This window comes from Podarcis tiliguerta, assembly GCF_965153285.1.
Source record: "Podarcis tiliguerta genome assembly, chromosome: 6".
In the NCBI taxonomy this organism is placed as follows: Eukaryota; Metazoa; Chordata; class Lepidosauria; order Squamata; family Lacertidae; genus Podarcis; species Podarcis tiliguerta.
The window spans coordinates 62,309,443-62,328,837 of NC_139539.1; the positions used below are offsets into that span (position 1 = coordinate 62,309,443).

General features: G+C 41.7%; 1 protein-coding gene across 2 annotated transcripts in view; it reads right to left on the reverse strand.

The window, feature by feature from the left end:
- NEGR1 (neuronal growth regulator 1) overlaps positions 1-19,395 on the reverse strand; it is a 434,347-nt gene that overhangs the window by 112,635 nt on the left and 302,317 nt on the right. For both annotated transcript variants that reach the window (XM_083448443.1, XM_083448442.1), the window contains exon 4: positions 18,652-18,783. In XM_083448443.1, the coding sequence (XP_083304569.1) occupies positions 18,652-18,783 (132 nt within the window). The remainder of the gene's footprint in view (positions 1-18,651; positions 18,784-19,395) is intronic.

The window sequence follows — 19,395 nt, forward strand, 5'->3', positions numbered from 1 at the left end:
CCCAGATAGAGAGATCTACAGCAAAGGCACCACAGTTTAAGGCCCCATCCTGTATATCTAAGAGTTGCACCTAATATGCCTTTAAATATATTGATCCCCAAACATTTAATGTTTTAAAGGAAAGGACCAACACTTCACAAAAGCTAAGCCTATAAATTATCCCCTTTTTGTATGGCTATCAACTTAGCCCTCTTTGCTTCAGAATCTGTAAGTACTTGAAAAACAGTCCTGAGTCAGCCTAATATAAGTCAATTCAAGTGCAAATCCATGATGCTTATGTTAGCAAAGGATGCACCAATATTGTGACAGATGGGTGGAAATGGCAAGTGTGCGCTGCTTCTAGTGTTATGTGAATGCGGTTAGTGGTATCCAACTAAGTTATACTCAGAGTAGACCCATTGAAATAAATGGATTTAAAGCAGTCGTCATTGAAGCCTATTAATTGAAATGGGTATACTCTGAGTGTAATGTACTATGTGTTCATTTTATCCATTACAGGCAAGTAAGTGAAGAACTGAAAGAGAAGTGAACATACATCAATTTTTCAGGAAGGTAAGCATCCTATTTTCACATATCTGTAAAAACTAATGGTCACAGACTGCAACATCAAAACAACTAGTTTGCAGAAAGGACAGGCTTCCTATTTTAGAGGAACAAATACATAGGAGGAACTGCCAACCTTGGGGGGCCAATAGGCTCAATTGAAAGTTAGAGAAACTGTTATGGGCACCAAACACACACACACACACACACACACACACACACACTGCAACCAACAACTTATTATATACCGTACATTAGAATACTTATTTCAGCCCTGATTTTGGGTGCTGCCTTGACAACCCTTGACACAGAAAATTAAAAAGAGGGCAAAACGTTTTTTCCTTAGATATAAGAGAAATGTATGCTTTTCATCATAAGAAATGCTAAAGTTAGCTGAGTAAGCAAGATTCTTGTTACATCTTCCATTGGCACTGGATAAAACCATGATTGTAACAGCCAAATGTTCTGGAGATGCTCCAGACCAGACAACAGGAAATAGATTAACCAATGACTATCACATAGGAGCCTATTACTTCCTTTTTGAAATGGTCATTGCCTTGAATGGGGAGGAAATAATAACCATTCATTATGTGCCCTGTGTTCTTGTGAAACTTGCAACCTCACCAAGCCTTATTATTTCAGCTTTGAGTCTGAATCATATGAATGGGATCTGCCAGGAGAAACATACTGCACTTAATTAAAGAACCCAGGCACCATATGCAACAGAAATAGAAAGTTTAATTAAATTTGGAAGGGCTTCATGATGCTGTTTAGATGGGAGAAATGGAGCTTATCAAGTGGCTGCAAAGGCACGCGGGAAGAATGATTTCATAAAGCTTGGGGATCATAGAATTGGTGCAGAAAGATCCTGCCCAAATAATGTAGCTTAGTAGGAGAATACATGACACCAGACCAGATGGCACACGCTTTTGTTATAGCATAGCTTTTTTCACAGTAAGACAACCTTACTATAAGAATGGCAGCAACCATTAATCTCTACTTGGAATGTCAAGTTTTCTTAACACTACATCATGGGATTCTAATTCTCCTCTTCCTCCAAGCAGCTCAGGGCAGCATACATAGTTCTCTCTCTTTTACCCTGTTTTATCACAACAACCCTGTGATGTAGGTTAGTCTGGGGGACAGTGAGTAGTCCAGGCTCACCTTGTGATCTTTGTGATAGATTTTGGTTTTGAACCTGGGCCTTCCAGCTCCTAGTCTGACACTCTGACTCAGGGATGGACTTTCGTAACCTTTGGTAATCTGGTGCCCTGAACGAGGTCAAAATTTGCCCCCCCCCATGGATCTTCTCAACTATGGACCCTCTCAGTTTTGCACCCCTTTGACCTGGGGCCCTATGTGGGGCAAAGCCACTTCCGAGCTTGGGAGGAGGTGGGGTTGCGGGCCCACCCCCTCCCACCCCCGCGGGGGCTGGCTTTAGCCCCCGCGAGAACGAGGGACTCCCCGGGCGTGCCTGCGACCCTGCCCACCAATCGGTGGGCTGGGGAGGCATGGCCTAGCCCATTTAAGGCCAGGCGCCCCTGGGGACCGCCCTCTTTGCCCCGTTCCATCTGCCCGGTTTTCCCATCCCACCCACCCTTTAGGCTTAGCTAGCTTTGACCTTGCTATGGACTCCGGTTGGTCGCCGCAAGGGGCCTGGTAGGAATTTTCCACTTGGCGCACTTCCAGCCATCTGGTTTTTTCGCCTACGTCACAACTTCCTCGGTATCGGCAGTTAGGCATTGGCAGGGGTAATTGTTATGCAAATGAAGGGGGGAAGGAAACGCCATCACCTTCCCCCAATGAGAAAGGGTAGTCCGGTAAAAGACTCCGGGGGGCGTTGCCTTGTCCGAAACCTAGGGAGGTGAGGGCCTCCGGCACGCCCCCAAGCGGTGACACCCGTGGGATCCTAGTTGGCGTACTTCAACAGGACTCCCATGGCTGGTGGATAACCCTTCCCGGTCCCCATGCCGGGTAGTTGATAGGAGCCAATGCCTAAGGCCAATACCTTCCAATTCCTGTAATCAATAAAGTTGTGGCCTTTTATGCCCATTAACCTTAAATAATGTGTCCGGTGTTTTCATTTCATATGGGGGGAGGGGACTTGCCACACAACAGACTGCTCCACCATGTTGTGTGTATTACTAAAGTATCTGAGATGTATAGCTAAAATGTTGACAATTTATAATAATATTTTAAATTTAAGCATGCTCCCTTACAAGTAGGTCTAGCTGTGCTCAGTTTGGCCTAATTGTAATTTGCAGCATGATTAGGACTGCAGACCAAGTCTTGCTGCAATTACTGGGAAGGAAAGTCCATTGAAAATAATGGGGATCGCTTCCAATCTAACGTGGCTAGGACAATGAATACTCTCCGATTACAGAGCAACACACCCCAATTAGGAGGGTTTTTTCTTTTAAAAGAAAAAAAATCATTACATTACTCCTTGGTTGCTATACCAACCATCAATTGCTTCATTTATTTCTAGATATCTGCAAGCCGTGTCTTTCAACAGACAATAGAAGGCATTCACTAAAGGCAACTGCAGCCTTCTTCTAATATAATATAAAATCAGACGAAAATTACCTGGAATGTACTTCACAAAATGCATGCATGATATCTACAATCCACTGAGGCATGTACCTGTAAACCTCTGGGACTACCATGACCCTGGCAACTCCTGTGAATACACAACAGGTCTCAGTGGCTACAGGTCTACAAACTGTGTGCACCATCAGTATATAAAGCATAGTGGTCCTGGTACGTGTACTTCTATCACTTGGTGTGCCCCCTTAACAGCTGAGAGTGTTGCCTGCTTCCACGGAAAAATATTGTGTCTGAGATAATGTCAAGGCTTCATCTGCAATGGCTTCTTCACACATGCAAACCGTTGCTTGATGTTGCAGTCTCTGATACTGAATGACAAAATCATCATAAAGAGTGAAAAATGAAGAAAAGAACCCGGATCTTTTCAGTGGGGTTGAAAGATCATGAGCAATGATAACAATGGAAGTTTAAAACCATAAATGTAACCAACAAGAACTCAAAAAATTAAACAAAGTTAAACCTACCCTAGTACATTAACAAATAAATCCACTTTGTTCACTGGAGATTACTCTTGGGTAAGGTGCATAAGATTGCAGACTAAAGTTCTGTGCTTTCTCCATAGCAATTAAACTGTTTGTGTTATGAGCAGTTTCTGAATTGGGACAATTTATTTACCCTGATTCCCAAGTGACAGTATAAACAAACTGGTTTTGCAGAGAAGCAGCATCCTATTGCTGTCTTTTGATTTTGTGGGGCATATATACATAATAAAGCAGACCAATACGTCCAGTCAAATGATATTGCTCAGGACATTGCTCATTATTACCACATAATGAATGGGAGGGTTAAGCCAGTGTTAGCATAGAACAGATTGTGGAGTTGTGAAGACAGCAGCTGTCACAGCATGACAGCTTTCTTGTTAGTGAATCAGCGTTACTGACAGGGTTTTCTTTCTTTTTTTTATTAATTTTGAAAAGCCACTGTTCACTGACACTGCCTTGTACCTGATATACATGCACATTTCATGAAGTAACCATGAGAAGTGTAGGGCCTACTCCTCCACATTAAAAATAAACCAAGTTTACAAAATGCTCTTATGGAAAGCTACACAGACAGAAACAGATCAAAGAATATTAGACTGATGACTAGTAAATTTCTTTTAAAAAGAAAGAAAAAGCCATTATCCCAGCACACAAAAAAATCAATTTCCAAACAGATGCAACAACTACAGAAATAAGATTTTTTAACTAACTAGGTTCACTAACTGGAAGATATCATAGAAAAACATGGCCACAAGCAGGGGAAATTGGCAATGTTAAATAAATCTGCAGTTGTTCTCCTCCCCTGCCAAGGTTTAAGAATTTTCCGTTATTTCTATTAATCCTGTGGGACAGGAAAAGAGAAGAAGACCAGCACAAACACAGAGCAAGTATCAAGATGCCCATTGCACAACATCTCACTGTAGAAAAAGAACTCGGTCCAGGAATACAGAAATCAAGGGAGGTATAACCAGTGCTTTCTTTCTGGAGGGACACAGGGGTACGCATACCCCTAAACATTTTGTGAATCTTTGTACTTTTGTCCATTTATTGTATTAATTTTTCCCAATTTGAACTATAAAATGGTGATTTTCTTGAGTCAAAATGAGAGCACCCCTAAATATATATTTTTTTAAGAAAAAAAGCACTTTGAATACACATTAAATGAACTTGCCTACAATGTTCTGAGAAATAAGTCTAGCCATCTCTTTTTGATGTTAGTTTTGTATGGTTTCGATTGTTGTTTTTAACATGGGGAAATTTCATTCATGTGATTCTTCTGCACCTATATCTTGAAGTGGTAACAGACCACAGAACACTATACGACAATCCTTTTCTGGATGTACAGATTGGCTTTGAATCAAAAAGACAATAATCTTTTATTTTTAAAATTAATTTTCTTACATTTATATCCTGCTTTTTCCTCATCCCAGAATCGAAAGCGGCATACATTTGATTGCTAAGCACTGATCAGACCTGCTTAGCTTTAGTAACTGGAGAACTTGCATGCCTTTAAACATGCCCTGGAACGATGGACCTTCTGTGTATATTGAGAAATGATTCCACCACGCCCCCCTTCTTGAATAGTGTTGGAGCGATTTGTGGTTACAGAGGCCCACTTTGTGGTGCTGCCTCAGCACCAACCATTGCACTAATCTGCCTTAAGAGCCCAGCTCCACATATAACTCCTAAAACAAAAGTGAGGGGGGAGACAGGGAAAGCTCCACTGCATGACTTTGCCTTCTGTTTGCACAATGTTTGATATGGCCAAAAAGAACCCAAGCCATTAACCCCAAATTTAGTGCAATCTTTTTTTGTGTGTTTCATGATTGCTAGCAGTGTTGCTATTGAATATCAATTTAACCCTCAACAATTATATACAGTGGTACCTCAGGTTAAGTACTTAATTCGTTCCGGAGGTCCGTTCTTAACCTGAAACTGTTCTTAACCTGAAGCACCACTTTAGCTAATGGGGCCTCCTGCTGCCGCCGCGCCGCAGGAGCTGTTCTCATCCTGAAGCAAAGTTCTTAACCTGAAGCACTATTTCTGGGTTAGCAGAGTCTGTAACCTGAAGCGTATGTAACCTGAAGTGTATGTAACCCGAGGTACCACTGTATTTGCTGATATCCAAATTAACAGCTTGGGGTGGAATCCACACACACATTAAAAACGCTGTGAAAATGCTTTTCTAAAAAACGTTTTGAAAAAGACATTGAATTTGGCATAACTCACTGTTGCCATCTAGTTTCACATTTGTATATTGCACTTTACAACACATTTAAAATGTTTTATTTTCAGCTGTATAGCTGAGTACAAGGTCTCTGTTGGGGGAGAAACGTGTGTGTGTGTGTGTACACTAGTGCTCTTGCTTGTGTGTCCCCCCCCCCCTTTTAATAATAATTAATTGCTCTGGAAGGAAAACAAGTGACCACTGCCTAGATTTCTGGACATTTCAGATGTCTAGTACAAGCTAAAAACAAAGGACTGCCTGCCTGAGACACCACCTGCAATTCTTTGACAGATCATCGAGTAAAGAAAAAGAAACTCCACAGCAAGTCGTCAGAGTTAGCCATCAAAGAAATAACACAGAGCAGAAAAGCCTAGGGGTAATGATTACTCCAATCTGTATTTCACAACCATTGGGGAAGTATTCTTTTTATTGCACAGGTCAGAAATTCATTGATGTTTTCTGTTTGAAACGTAACAGTGGATGAAGGCAATTAAAATAATTCCTTTGAACATATTTTCAAATTCCCCATAATTATTCAGTGTGACTGCCTGGAACTCGTGCTGAAAAATGCATCTATTCTTATGCCTTAGAGCAGCAGAAACATTATGTGTTTGCTGGCATTCTGATTGACTTGTAAAGCTTGCCACTTGAATAGAAAGCTATATGTTCTATGTGACAACAGCAGTGTTATGCCATCAGTATCTTCTTAGCTTCAAGCAGGAGCCAAGCCGTATCCCTTGTCCTACTCAGCTTATGCAACTGATCAGCTCAATATCTCCATGGAAGCAGAAGACAGCCCACCTTGACAGACTGCTGTCTTAAAATGACATGCTCTACATGATAACACAACATAGTCTGTGGACAGAAATGTGAACGGTAGAATGGTGAAGGCCTTTTAGATTTCTACTGTGGCTTTTAACTTTCTTTCACACTTCTCATGAGGAATATTGGACAGTTTCAGAAGATTCATTCTTTTTTTTTAAAAAAAACGGGGCTCTTGATTTATGCAGCTTACAAGCAGTGAAATACACAGGGCTGTGTGTGTTTTATGCAGCAACAGGACTTTTCTTCAAACACAAAACTGAGGCTATGGTGCAAAATGTGGCAATTGAATAAACATTATTTTTTAAAAAATAACGTTTTTGTAATCCTTATAGCAATCTGGAAAGGTCTGAAAAATATAAAAAAATGACAGAAGCTGTCAGTCAGTGTAGACAACATTGAGCAAGATAGCACAATGGTATCACTCCATATAAGGCAGCTTCCTATGTTCCTATGACAACAGACAGTGAAATAGTATAGCGTTTACCATGAACTATTATCTCTTTCCCCAGGCAACTGATTTTTTACCCCACAATCCAACTAGTCAATTATATCCACTCTTTCTTAAACTTCAATTCATTTCCAGTTGAGGGGGGAGTAGGGGAATGCCAAATTTCTGGAACGGCTTCAGATTACAGATAATAAATCGTGCAAAATAATAAAAATGCATATCTTCCTGATTATTTGAATGACAATATTTATGCAATTTGCGTGAATTACAGCATTTCATTATTGCAGGGTTTCGTTTCAAATGCTGGGTTCAATGTGCATACAGTCCTTATTGTAAATTAATCAGGGCAATATTGTGCACAGGGAGTCCAGCTGACAATGGACATTACAAGCATCAGAAAAGCAGTAAGTGGAATTGCTCCATAGAGTTACAGCTGCATTTTATTCCACGGTTTCACTAGGGAGGGTATCTTCCTAGCAGAAGTTGTTTGCATCACTTCTTAATTGCTCAAGAAGGAAAATTGCATCAGCTCACCCATAAGGTGAATCAGGCTGCAATCCTATGCACATACATTTAATAGTAAATTGCACTGAACAATCATGAATAGGATTGCATTGTTAGCTTGCAAGATTTGCATGTATAGTACAAGAACTAGTCAATTTCCATGCAGTGTGTAGTCATTCATTCGGCCTTTATTGGCATAGCCACATTGGAGAGCCAGTGTGGTGTAATGGTTAAGAGCGGTAGTCTCGTAATCTGGGGAACCGGGTTCGCGTCTCCGCTCTTCCACATGCAACTGCTGGGTGACCTTGGGCTAATCACACTTCTTTGAAGTCTCTCAGCCCCACTCACCTCACAGAGTGTTTGTTGTGGGGGAGGAAGGGAAAGGAGAATGTTAGCCGCTTTGAGACTCCTTCGGGTAGTGATAAAGCAGGATATCAAATCCAAACTCTTCTTCTTCTTCATAATGTGTAGAGTATATGGGTAGACTAGAAGAAGTGTGGAGAGAAGAGTATTATTTTGTCCCTTCGAGTATGTACTTGTGCATGCATGGGAATTAGCAAGTCTAAACCACAGAGCCTAAGGCTTGCCGATCAGAAGGTCGGCGGTTCGAATCCTTGCGACAGTGTGAGCTCCCGTTGTTCGGTCCCAGCTCCTGCCAACCAGCAGTTCAAAAGCACGTCAAGTGCAAGTAGATAAATAGGTACCGCCCTGGCGGGAAGGTAAACAACGTTTCTGTGCACTGCTCTGGTTCACCAGAAGCAGCTTAGTCATGCTGGCCACATGACCCAGAAGCTGTCTGTGGACAAACGCCGGCTCCCTTGGCTTATAGAGTGAGATGAGTGCCGCAACCCCAGAGTAATTCGTGACTGGACTTAATGGTCAGGGGTACCTTTACCTTTACCTAGTTACCTAACGCTGGGCAAGCTCCATTCAAGATATGCCCATGAGCAGCTCAACTGAAATTCCAACCCGATACTGTGGCTGACAACATAAAGGATATTTTCATACAACTGGTAGAGAATCAGACAGAAAAGGCAGATTATGTTCAGTAGGCAACTTGCAAGCATATAGTAGGATGATTAACAAGTGGCAGATTTCAATCTGCATACATTTCATATTAGGCTTTCATTAATGTTAAATAGTGTACAACAACTGCATAGTTCCAATAATTGTACCAAAATTGTTTGTGCTATTTGTTCATTAGATAATACTGTGAAAGGGAACTCAACATTTCTGGGGTGGGGGAAGGATTTCATTTGTTCACTGTTTTGGATCTTGTACTGCAATTTATTCCAGAAATCCAAGCTGGCTTCTTACCATTCTCTAATGTTTTGTTTTTTTTTTTAAAAAAAAACACCCTCGTTCCAATGGAACATGCCTTCCAAAAGATTAAAGCAAGAATGATACGTCTCGACAGCAAAAGCCACAACACACACCACAGTCCCCTAATTTCTTCCACAGTAGGTTTAAGAGTACATATATAATTAAGTTCAAGCAACTGGTACAGTATGTCTGAATTCAAAGTGAAATGAGCATTATAGATAATATTATGCAAACTGCCATAGCAACAGCAACACAGACTTCTAAGAAATGCTAATATGTTAAGCTGCTCTGCAAAAAATAAAAAATCTCCCCCCAAACAACCACCCCAAAGTATCCAAGAAAAATAAATAATTAAACCCAAACATTCTCTGTTGAAAGAATTCTGATTCTTGTCTGTGAAAATAAGGTTATAGTGAAGTCTGCACAAGGTGACTTTCATCCCTCATTTTCATGCGGCAAAGTTTTTATGCCCCCCCCCCACCGCCTCCATGTGGTGATACTGAGATTTACCATGTCCTGTGAAGCTTAAACTAAAGTTCTGCTGGCATGAAGATCTCAGGTCTACAGGGCATATGCAGGGGGTGGGATGTTACACCCACACACAAACACAGATCCACAAACATGCAAGGGAGCTGCTGTGGATCCATTTTTATTCTTTACTCAAAATACTATACAGAAGAACTAGGAAAAAGTCACATTAGAATAGTTTGGGTTGGGGGTTTTGCTGCTGCAGTTGCTTGCATAGAGATTTTCTTAAATTTTATAGGGATGGAGGTTGCGGTGGATTTTGTCCATTTAATGGCAGTAGGCAGTAGGGATACTTCAGGTGCTATGTTTTACTGATGAGACGGTTGTGTTTTATAGGATAATAAAGATTTTCTCTTCTTGTTTTAAATAGTTAGGGGTATTTATTTTTAATTACTTTTCTCTGGCTATGAACATTTCTAAGGTTTTTTTTAAATATAATGTTTATTACTTTGTTTTAGGAAACATACATATTGTTTTGAGTTTGTGGGGGAGAGGTAGGCTACATACCGAGTTCCTTCTAATTCCTGAAATAGCCTGGCAAGCTTCATGGTGAGGTAATGGGTTGTTAAGGTAAAAAAGGAAGCAGATCTGCGTCAGATGACAAATGGGTGGGCTCCACTCTCTCAACTCACTGGTAGTTGGAAAGACAAAGCCCAGTTGACTTGTGTGAGCTAAAAGGTGGAAGCTGGAAGCAAGGCAGCAGGCTGGGAAGGCAGAGAGTCAGAGCCATGCCTGATTCCTGCTGGAATCCAAGGTCCCCTTAGGCTGTTAATGCTGTGAACCACTCCATCATAGGCTGAGGTTGTATATACAGGTATGTGTGAATGGACCAGACATCACAATCTCCAATGCACCTCATTCCAAAAGAACTCGAACCCTGAGTAAGCGCCTGAAACCTCTGGGATCTCACCCTGCTTGGGCATTCGGGTGGTGCACAACAATATATACTGTATTTCTGAGTGAGGTTGCATGTCCAACTCAACTACAGGGCACAGAATTTAAAACACAATTGAATGTGAGAACCGGGTTTTTCTGCAGAACTACTATTGACTTAGATGATAACAAAACAAGATTCTGTGCTGTTACATAAGAGCATAAGAACAAGGCTGCTGGATCAGGCCACATAATCCATCTAGCCCAGCATCTTGTTCTCACAGTGGACAACAGATGCCACAAAATTATTCTACATTTGGTAACCAATTATTTTCAGCCACTGAAGCAAAACATTCCGCAGAGGTGGTCCACATCTCTAGGACATACATAGTTTGGACAAAGTTGAAGGAATGAGCAAAGGCCTCAGGCAATCTCAAGGGCAGGATGACAGCAGCTTGTTTCAGTTTACTATGAAATGTAAAGTGTAAGTTACAAATCGCGCGCGCACACACAAAATATCTTATTTATTTAAAAAACAAAGCCAGAAAGACACCATCAAATATAACTGAACCTTATAAAAATACTTCTACAGTTGAGGTGACTGAGGTAGGTTTTCCCCTTTTCACACTTTAAAAGAAGGTTCTCCATCCACTGTAGTATTGTTTTGACTTCCTTCCGGCCACATTGCTGTTCCTGTGCCAGATCACCAAAGAAACAAAGCCTAGCTCATATTTCCATGGTGAACTGGCACAGAAGCTGCAAGCTGATAGAAGCCTGAACTTTGCAGAGAGATTCTCCTCCCCCTCCCCACAGCCTTCTGACTTCTTTCCAGCCACATTGGTGCCTACCACTTACTTACAATTTTCAGAATGATGCTGCTGCTAGGAATAGGAGAACTTAATCTTTTTCTAGTTTCACTATTTAAAAAAAGCCCTTTGTCTACAAGACTGAAGACCCAGCGAAACTGCTGTAGGTACAACCAACCAGCCAGTTTTCTGGTAAAATATTAAAATCTAGTTAATACATGACTCAACAGGGGTTAAGATTATCAACTACAAATAAGCTTTTGGTTTATAAAATATAATAGAAAATGTCAGGTGCTGTGGTGGTTGCTCGAGAGCAAACAGGCAAGACTCCGACCTGTCTTTTCCAGCTTTATTATTAGTGCAAAGTATTTACAGTGAAGAGTGTCGCAAGTTCATGTCTGGCTCAGTCGCTAGCAGAATCTGGGAGTGTGCGGTCCTTGTACCTCCCCCAGCATAACAGTCTCGTGACCCCCCAACCCAGTGGCGTAGCGTGGGGGGTGCAGGGGGGGCCGGCCGCACCAGGCGCAACATCTGGGGGGTAGGGTTAGGGGCGCAAATCCACGGGTTAGGGGGCAGAAATCCATGGGTTAGGGGGTGCAAATTACTTGCCTTGCCCCGGGTGCTGACAACCCACGCTACGCCACTGCCCCAACCTTCTCCTCCCTTCCCTGCACCTAAACCTACTGCGCAGAATGGGCGCTGGAAAAGGGGTACTGCCCTCCTCTCCGGTTTGCTCAGGCTCGGTGTTGAGGCTGTCCCTAGCATCCCCTGGTCCCACCATCTCCTCTCCACTGGAGGTGGGGCTTCCCTCCTTGCCAGAGGAGGAACTGCTTTGTGAGATTTTTGGAGGCTCCCTATAACACAACTGCCCTTCCACCTCTCGCCTCTGAGCTGATGGCAGTTCCCTGACAGAAAATGATAAAAAAAACCTGGGAAAATAAAACGGTATTAAGTCTTATCTGTCTTAACTCAGTTTGGAATAGTATTCTCACATGGAGAAACGAGCAACTTCACAATGCTTCTAAAACGTTCTCTCTCTCTCTCTGAAACACCCCACACACTTACCATGTTTTCTAAGGTCACCATTAAAAGAGCATATGACACATTTATTTTTCGAGAAAACATAATTTATGCAATAAAAGTAGATGTAGGGAAGAATAATACTATTTATGCTACAAGAGCACTCACAGACCTTGTTTATGTCTCATTTAAAGCAATCCATCCACAAAACTTCAAATTTGAAAAGCAATTTAAAATGGATAATTTTTCTTGCATACATTTGGATGGCTAAGCAGCTGTTTACTACATGAAATGAATATTCAATATTTTAAAAAATATGCCTTGTGTTTCAGCAGTGTAGCTTCTCATGCATCTTAACAATATTGTACAGTACAGAGCAAAAACTTGAAATGATAGGAAATTATCAACTGCATCTTAGTCCAGACATCTTTTCTTTTAAATTGGAAATAAAAAAAATCATGCAGAAATGGTATGGTAAATGGTAAAGTTTTACTTCCTCATCTCCTGTTTGTCTAATTTAGGCCTAAAAGGGCCACTCCTGCTATTTTCCTCCTGCTGTTCTCTCTACATCTGCTGGTCCAGTAGTCCCTGCAACCTTTGAAATATTTTGACTGTTACCATGAACATACCTGGTGGTGTAGACATAGCAGCTCAGAATATGACCAGAAAGCCCTTGGTTTAAGTCCTCATCACTTACCTCAGCAACCTTACTTGTAACATGGATACAATAATATCAAGTTTCCTTACAAAGTGATTGTGTAGCTATGTTTGCACATAACCCTAATCCATAGTTAACATAAGCCAAGGTTTATAAACCAACAACAAATCATGACTCCCGAGTGTTGGTTTGTTAGTATTACTAAACCATGGTTAAGACACTGGACCAGGTTTGGATAATCAAACTAACCTATGGTTTATTAAACCATTGCATCGTGTTATGTGCTAACCAAGCCAATGTGGAGTATAATAATTCCAGATTCAGCAAGATCTAAACTGCAAGTACAGTGGTACCTCGGGTTACAGATGCTTCAGGTTACAGACGCTGCTAACCCAGAAATGGTACCTTGGGTTAAGAACTTTGCTTCAGGATGAGAACAGAAATTGTTCATTAATTTCAATGAGTCTACTCCACATAGGACTAACACTAGATATACGCCATAGTGTCCCATGGTTGGACATAGTAGATGGTAAACCATGGGAAGAAATAAGGATGGAGGCAATTGCTGCTAATGGGAAGTCTCCCACGGTATGTTTCAGAATACTTGACAAAGAGTTTCCCTTGAATAAAGCCCATCAGGAAAGTCACTTGGTGCCTGGAATGTCATTTGAAAGCAGAACTGAATCAAATTAGATATACTGATAGTTTGCTAAAATGACAATAACATTATGGCCAAACTTGGCCCTCTGGCTGTTTTGGAACTACAATTCCCATCATCCCTGGCCACTGGTCCTGTTAGCTAGGGATGATGGGAGTTGTAGTCCCAAAACAGCTGGAGGGCCAGGTTTGGCTATGCCTGCATTATGGTGTCTGGCTTGACTATGAGGTTCAAGCGAGTCTATGGATGAACTGAAGAAGCAGGGAATCCAGAGGCAGGTGAAACAGAATAGTTCCTTTTCTTGGGCTCCACTTGTACTGTTAGTCTCTTCCTCCCTGGCAGCCTCTCTTCCTGAAGCCCAGGAGAACCATATTGTGGGAGGGGTGCCAATATGCCCTCTCACACAACATGCTCCCTTCCACCCTTCACATTCTCCTTTGGAGAGCTAGCTTGGGCTGCTCTTCCTCTGCTACCCTGGGGCCAGTCAGCATTTTCACTGTTTCCAGGTCTGCCTGCAACCTGACAGTCCCTTTGGGTACAATTCCAGAAGCACCATCTGGTGCAGCCAGGGATCTCATTGGCATAGAAACAAGAAGTCCAGCATCTCCCCATAACAAACGTTCAACAACTTACCTCCCAATGAAGACAACTCAAATGACAATCCATGTTCAATTCCATGAGCATAATAAAAAACAAGAATCACTCTATTCCAACCACCACCAAACAAACTGAGTGTCAAAGGGCTAAGTATACAGGAATATACCCCACCACACAAGTTTTAGCAATATGACTTTCAGAATTAGACTCATCGAAAACAATGAAGTAGATTAGGGGTATTATAGGAATTTGTTTCCAAACATGAAAACAAACACATCCATTGAAAATGAACACGCAGACACACCCACAAATCATTTCTCCGACTCTGAGCTGCTTTTTGCTGCCTGCAGCTGTTCTGCTAAATGCACATCTGGTGGGTGTAATGGCTGCTCCACCCTAATGAGTTAACTCTCTTGCCAGGCATATGCTCATTTGCATGATACAGAGATCACAATGTCTCTCTTGCAGGAGTTGCTGCTGGTTGAAGCTTCGTCAGTGAATCATGGCTTACACGTACACTCTCAACCATCCATCAATATTTACCGCTACTTTAATTACAATTGTAGAACCAAGGCCATTAGGACAAATTGGACTTTGCTACGCTGCCATAAATCTGGTGTAACTTCATTGATTTCTAGACAGTTACTCCAGATTTACAGCAGTGTAGATGAAATCAGAATCCTATTCAATGTGTCCAAAGGAAGCTGAGTGGCAAATGATACACAATTTCCACATCAAAGGACCAAGTGACTATGATCTTTCCCCCCAGTTGGACTCTCTCCCCTTGTTAATACAGCAGTTTACTCAAAATCTTCTTTTCATCTAGCAGGCAAGGCAATAAAGTTTACTCTCCAGTGTCAGAGAACCAGAGGTATACAAGTAGCAATATACTGTGATTTAAGTGCAAGACCTGAACACACAATATGCTGTGCTGTTATGAGACTCTTCTGCCAAACTGTATGAGATTTTGTTTTCCAATATGAGTAAAAGAAGCAAAGAGAGAAAATGGATGGAAGACACTGGAATATATTTGATCAGCTTCTTAGAGACCAGGAGTTTTTAAATTCAGTGAGGAGAGGGGGAAGGGATACTCAAATACTTTTCATTAAGAGGCCCCACCTCTGTACCAACAAATAGCTGAACAGATCTGAAATTCTGGGTGGGATTGTGTGCATAAAAATACTGAGGAATTTATTTGTTACAATAGCATGCATTCAAAAGAAAAAGATGAAATTGAATCAATAGAACTTCATGTTTTTAATGGAAGCTGAGACTGTTTCAAGAGGTTTGAGATCAATGTGTCTGCTATGAAGACTAAATATGCCAATATCCATCTTCTGAGAATTTAAGCAAGAATACTACAGCCCAGTACTGCACCCCCCAAAGTGGCCAGCAATGTCTCTTGGATGCTCCCAAGTGAGAAATATTAATTATTATTTTTGTGATAATCAAATGTAGTCAGCTTCTGAATACAGAGGAACCCTAAGCATGTTGGACGGCTAGCAAATTTGCACAGACTTCACAGAAGAGGAAGGAGGATATGAATAATAGTCTGCATTAATACTGCTGTGGATTATTCAAACAGAAAATAAGGAGGCACTATACTGTACTAACCATTCGATTTATGCAGGCTGTGCAATCCAACATAGAGTTGAATTACACAGAGGCAGCTCAAGGCAATCTAAGGAGGATTCCAGTGCTCCCATTCCAGCTTCAGGCAATAATCAAGAAACAAGTTTGACCAAAAGAATCCTCAGAGATAGCCCATTGCTAGTAGTATGATATACTTGCCAGCAAAGCAGAGCATTCTGAGGTGTTTACAGACCACCAGCTATGCTTTAAAGCACAAAGCACAAGTCCCCCCTGCAGATCTTTTGAAAGTTGCTAATGCCCCTTGGTAATGATGACTTGCATGCTGTAGCCATTGCAGTGTGCCGTGCTAGATGCTGTCTGATTTTTATTACATTTGTTATTGCTTCCTTTAATTCTTATATTGCATTTCATTGTATTGCAGCTTGCATTCCACAGAATTCAAATTGCAATGCAGTAAAATACAATATAAGAAATATTGTTGGCATCTGTCTGTTTTGAGAGACAATGGAGTGTGTTTCCACTAACTGCTGAGTTAGCCAGACATACCATGGATTACCTGTATGAAGCTCATGGACCACTGATGGTCCATAGACCACAGTTTGGTAACATCTATTTTAGAGAATCAGATCCAGATCAGAGGTTCAACATTCACTTAACAATATTAGGCAATTGCTCTCAAGAACATAATACATAGCAGTTGGATGCTCACAGTGGCGTAGCGTGGGGGGTGCAGCGGGGGCCGGCCGCACCGGGCGCAACATCTGGGGGTTAGGGTTAGGGGGCGCAAATCCACGGGTTAGGGGGCGCAAATCCACAAGTTAGGGGGCGCAAATTACTTGCCTTGCCCCGGGTGCTGACAACCCACGCTACGCCACTGGATGCTCAGAATTTGTTACTGCTCCATAGATCATTCTATAGCAGGGTGGTCCACCTTGCAGCTTGAGTGGCTGCATATGGCCCTTGAGGCCTTTTTTCATGGTCCTCAGCAACATTTGACACTTGCCCCCAGCCCTCGTGCTGCCTTCCCAAATCTGGGCTTTGGGATGGAGCTGTGATGGCTCTGACAGAGTCCTAGAGTCCATTCCCCTGCTTCCCAAAGCCAAGTTAGCACTTTTGCAGCTTTAAACTTCTAGTTGTGCTTAATGTTACATTTAAAGTCCAATGAAAATCAGATACAACCAGTAGTTTTTATAGCTATAGAGAGCATATGCTCTCCCAATACAAGTAAGCTTTAGCCTTAAATGCTGCTGAATGTTCTTCTTCTGCCTAGTCAGAATGAATCATTGCTTGTAGTAGGGAACAGATGTTGACAGTATTTCTGCACTTCACACGAAATGGCTAGGTGAGGAGCTGCTAGGTAGAGACAGACAACTGCCTCTTGAAAAAGCCTTCTAAGAATATCCTTCACTTCTTCAGCACATTTTTTTTATGCCAATATCATCTTGGGATTGCTATTTATTGTTTTCCTTATTTAATAATAGTGTTGAAAGCATATTACACACAATACAGACCTTTGAATAGAAGCCCAGGAACTGAAACTAAGTTATAGCAACATGCGAGGTGACACTGTCTATGAAAGAAGGACAAGAAATAATACAGTGGTATTTGAGAGAAAGCCCCAAGCAACAGAAGTCTTGAAACCATGTGTCTGAGAAGTTAAAAAAACAGACCTAGTTCCTGTTTCCAAAATAACTTTCCAGTGTCCACCTTGCAGAAAAACTAAAGTTGTATGTTATAAGGAACTAGAGAGCTCAGCAAGGAGAGAAACTTACTTAGGTACCCCAGATGTTTATAAGGACACAGATTATTTTTTTTAAAGCTGCCCTTCTGAGATGTGATCAAGGGTCCATTCAGCCTACTACATCCTGATGTAGTATCTCTGAAAAACTCACAGGATTGGCATAATGTAAAAGCCCCACCTGGAATGCAGCAATCTGAGGCAGCACCAAGCACCCAAATTATGATTTTGTTAGTCTGAATGGAATTGCAAATCGTATTCTGGAACATATGAATAATAAATTTAGTCTAGTGAAGTGCCCACTGTGACATGAAATGCAGCATCAGGAGAAGAGCCCATATGCCTCTAGGTGGTGCAATGTGCATCTTTAACATAGCCCTATAGCTATTAAGGGCACCATTCAAAGGGATCTGTCTTGAGCAGGCTTCCTCAACCTCGGCCCTCCAGATGTTTTTGGCCTACAACTCCCATGATCCCTAGCTAGCAGGACCAGTGGTCAGGGATGATGGGAATTGTAGTCTCAAAACATGTGGAGGGCCGAGGTTGAGGAAGCCTGGTTTTGAGCTAACACTCAGTAGGGAAGGGGCAAAACCTGTTCCCTTGGTCCTGCTTACCTCACTGTCTTTGCACCAAGACGGGACCCAATAGGCACAAATAAAGCTAGTCATGTCAAAAGCACAATACACTAAAGTAGCGGACAATTTACTGACCATTTACAGAGTTTCCCAGGATTTGAGGACTTGAGCCCAATTCTGAGACTGGGACCTAGTCAGGTAAGCTACCAGGGATTGTATGCTCAGTTGTCAGATCCCCTTTCCAGTCAGAAAGGAGAAGCAGCATGAAACATAAGTCCTTCTGATTGCCAGGAAAGATAAAAGCTCTTGGTCCAATGAGAAAGGCTTCCAACATGTGCCCCTTCCAGTCATTCAACTGGTTATAATGAATGCCCATGGAAGCAGCAGCATGGTGGCAGGCATTAATTATAAGAGATCTTCTACCTATACATTTGCATGCACAGGGATGCATACAGAAGTTAAAACAGGGAAGGCAGATACAATTGCTTTTGCACAGAACCTGCTGCCATGGTGCTAATCTCTCGCAGCTAACATCACAGATAGCCACTATTTGACAACTACCTGGATGCATCTTCTGCATCACGCTGTTTTTCACCAACCTCTTTCATTTCAAATATTTTCCCCCTCCAAAACACATGCAACTTACAGTTTACTGTGACTTTTACTTTTTTCACATCTGGGACTGAGACATCGTTTTCAGCACTGCATTCATATTCCCCAGCTTGGTCTCTTGTAATTCCATAGATGTCCAAATACTGTCCACTTTCAAATGGTTTGGCTGAAATTAAAGGGGAGAGGGAGAGAGAGATTAAAAAGAGTGTACAGGAAATTTCATTGGAGCTGATTGAAGCTCCATTCAGGTAAAAACAACCAGCTTGTTGCAGGAAACTGCTGACAGAACTATTCCTGAAATCAAGGTGACAAACGATTACATCTTTCACCCCTTCTCCCAGGTGCTGAAAACAACTGCACATTGCACAGCCTCACATAAGGTAGCAATACTGTAACAATGACTACCACAAGAAGCGATATACACCATCTCTTTATAATTGATTAGAGTTACCTAACCTTGGCATACATCAAATAAATCTATGCCCATTTTGCAATTGAGTTGAACAGCCCTCTAGCAGGATAGATGAAAATTCACCATTATGCTTCAGTTCATATTGACTTTTACAAAACATAAGGTTCCGCCTTACCTAGAAAAAAAGCTGACACACGTTTCAAATATTTGCTGTGGAAAGGCATTTCGTTTTGACTAAAGCTTCTGAATCGCAATGTTCTGTTAACAGCTCCGATGTCCAATGTGTTCTAGTCCAGGGTTAAATGTGTATACAAGCCTGTACTGTACATGCCTGCATTCAAAATCAAGACACAGGCCAAGAGAATT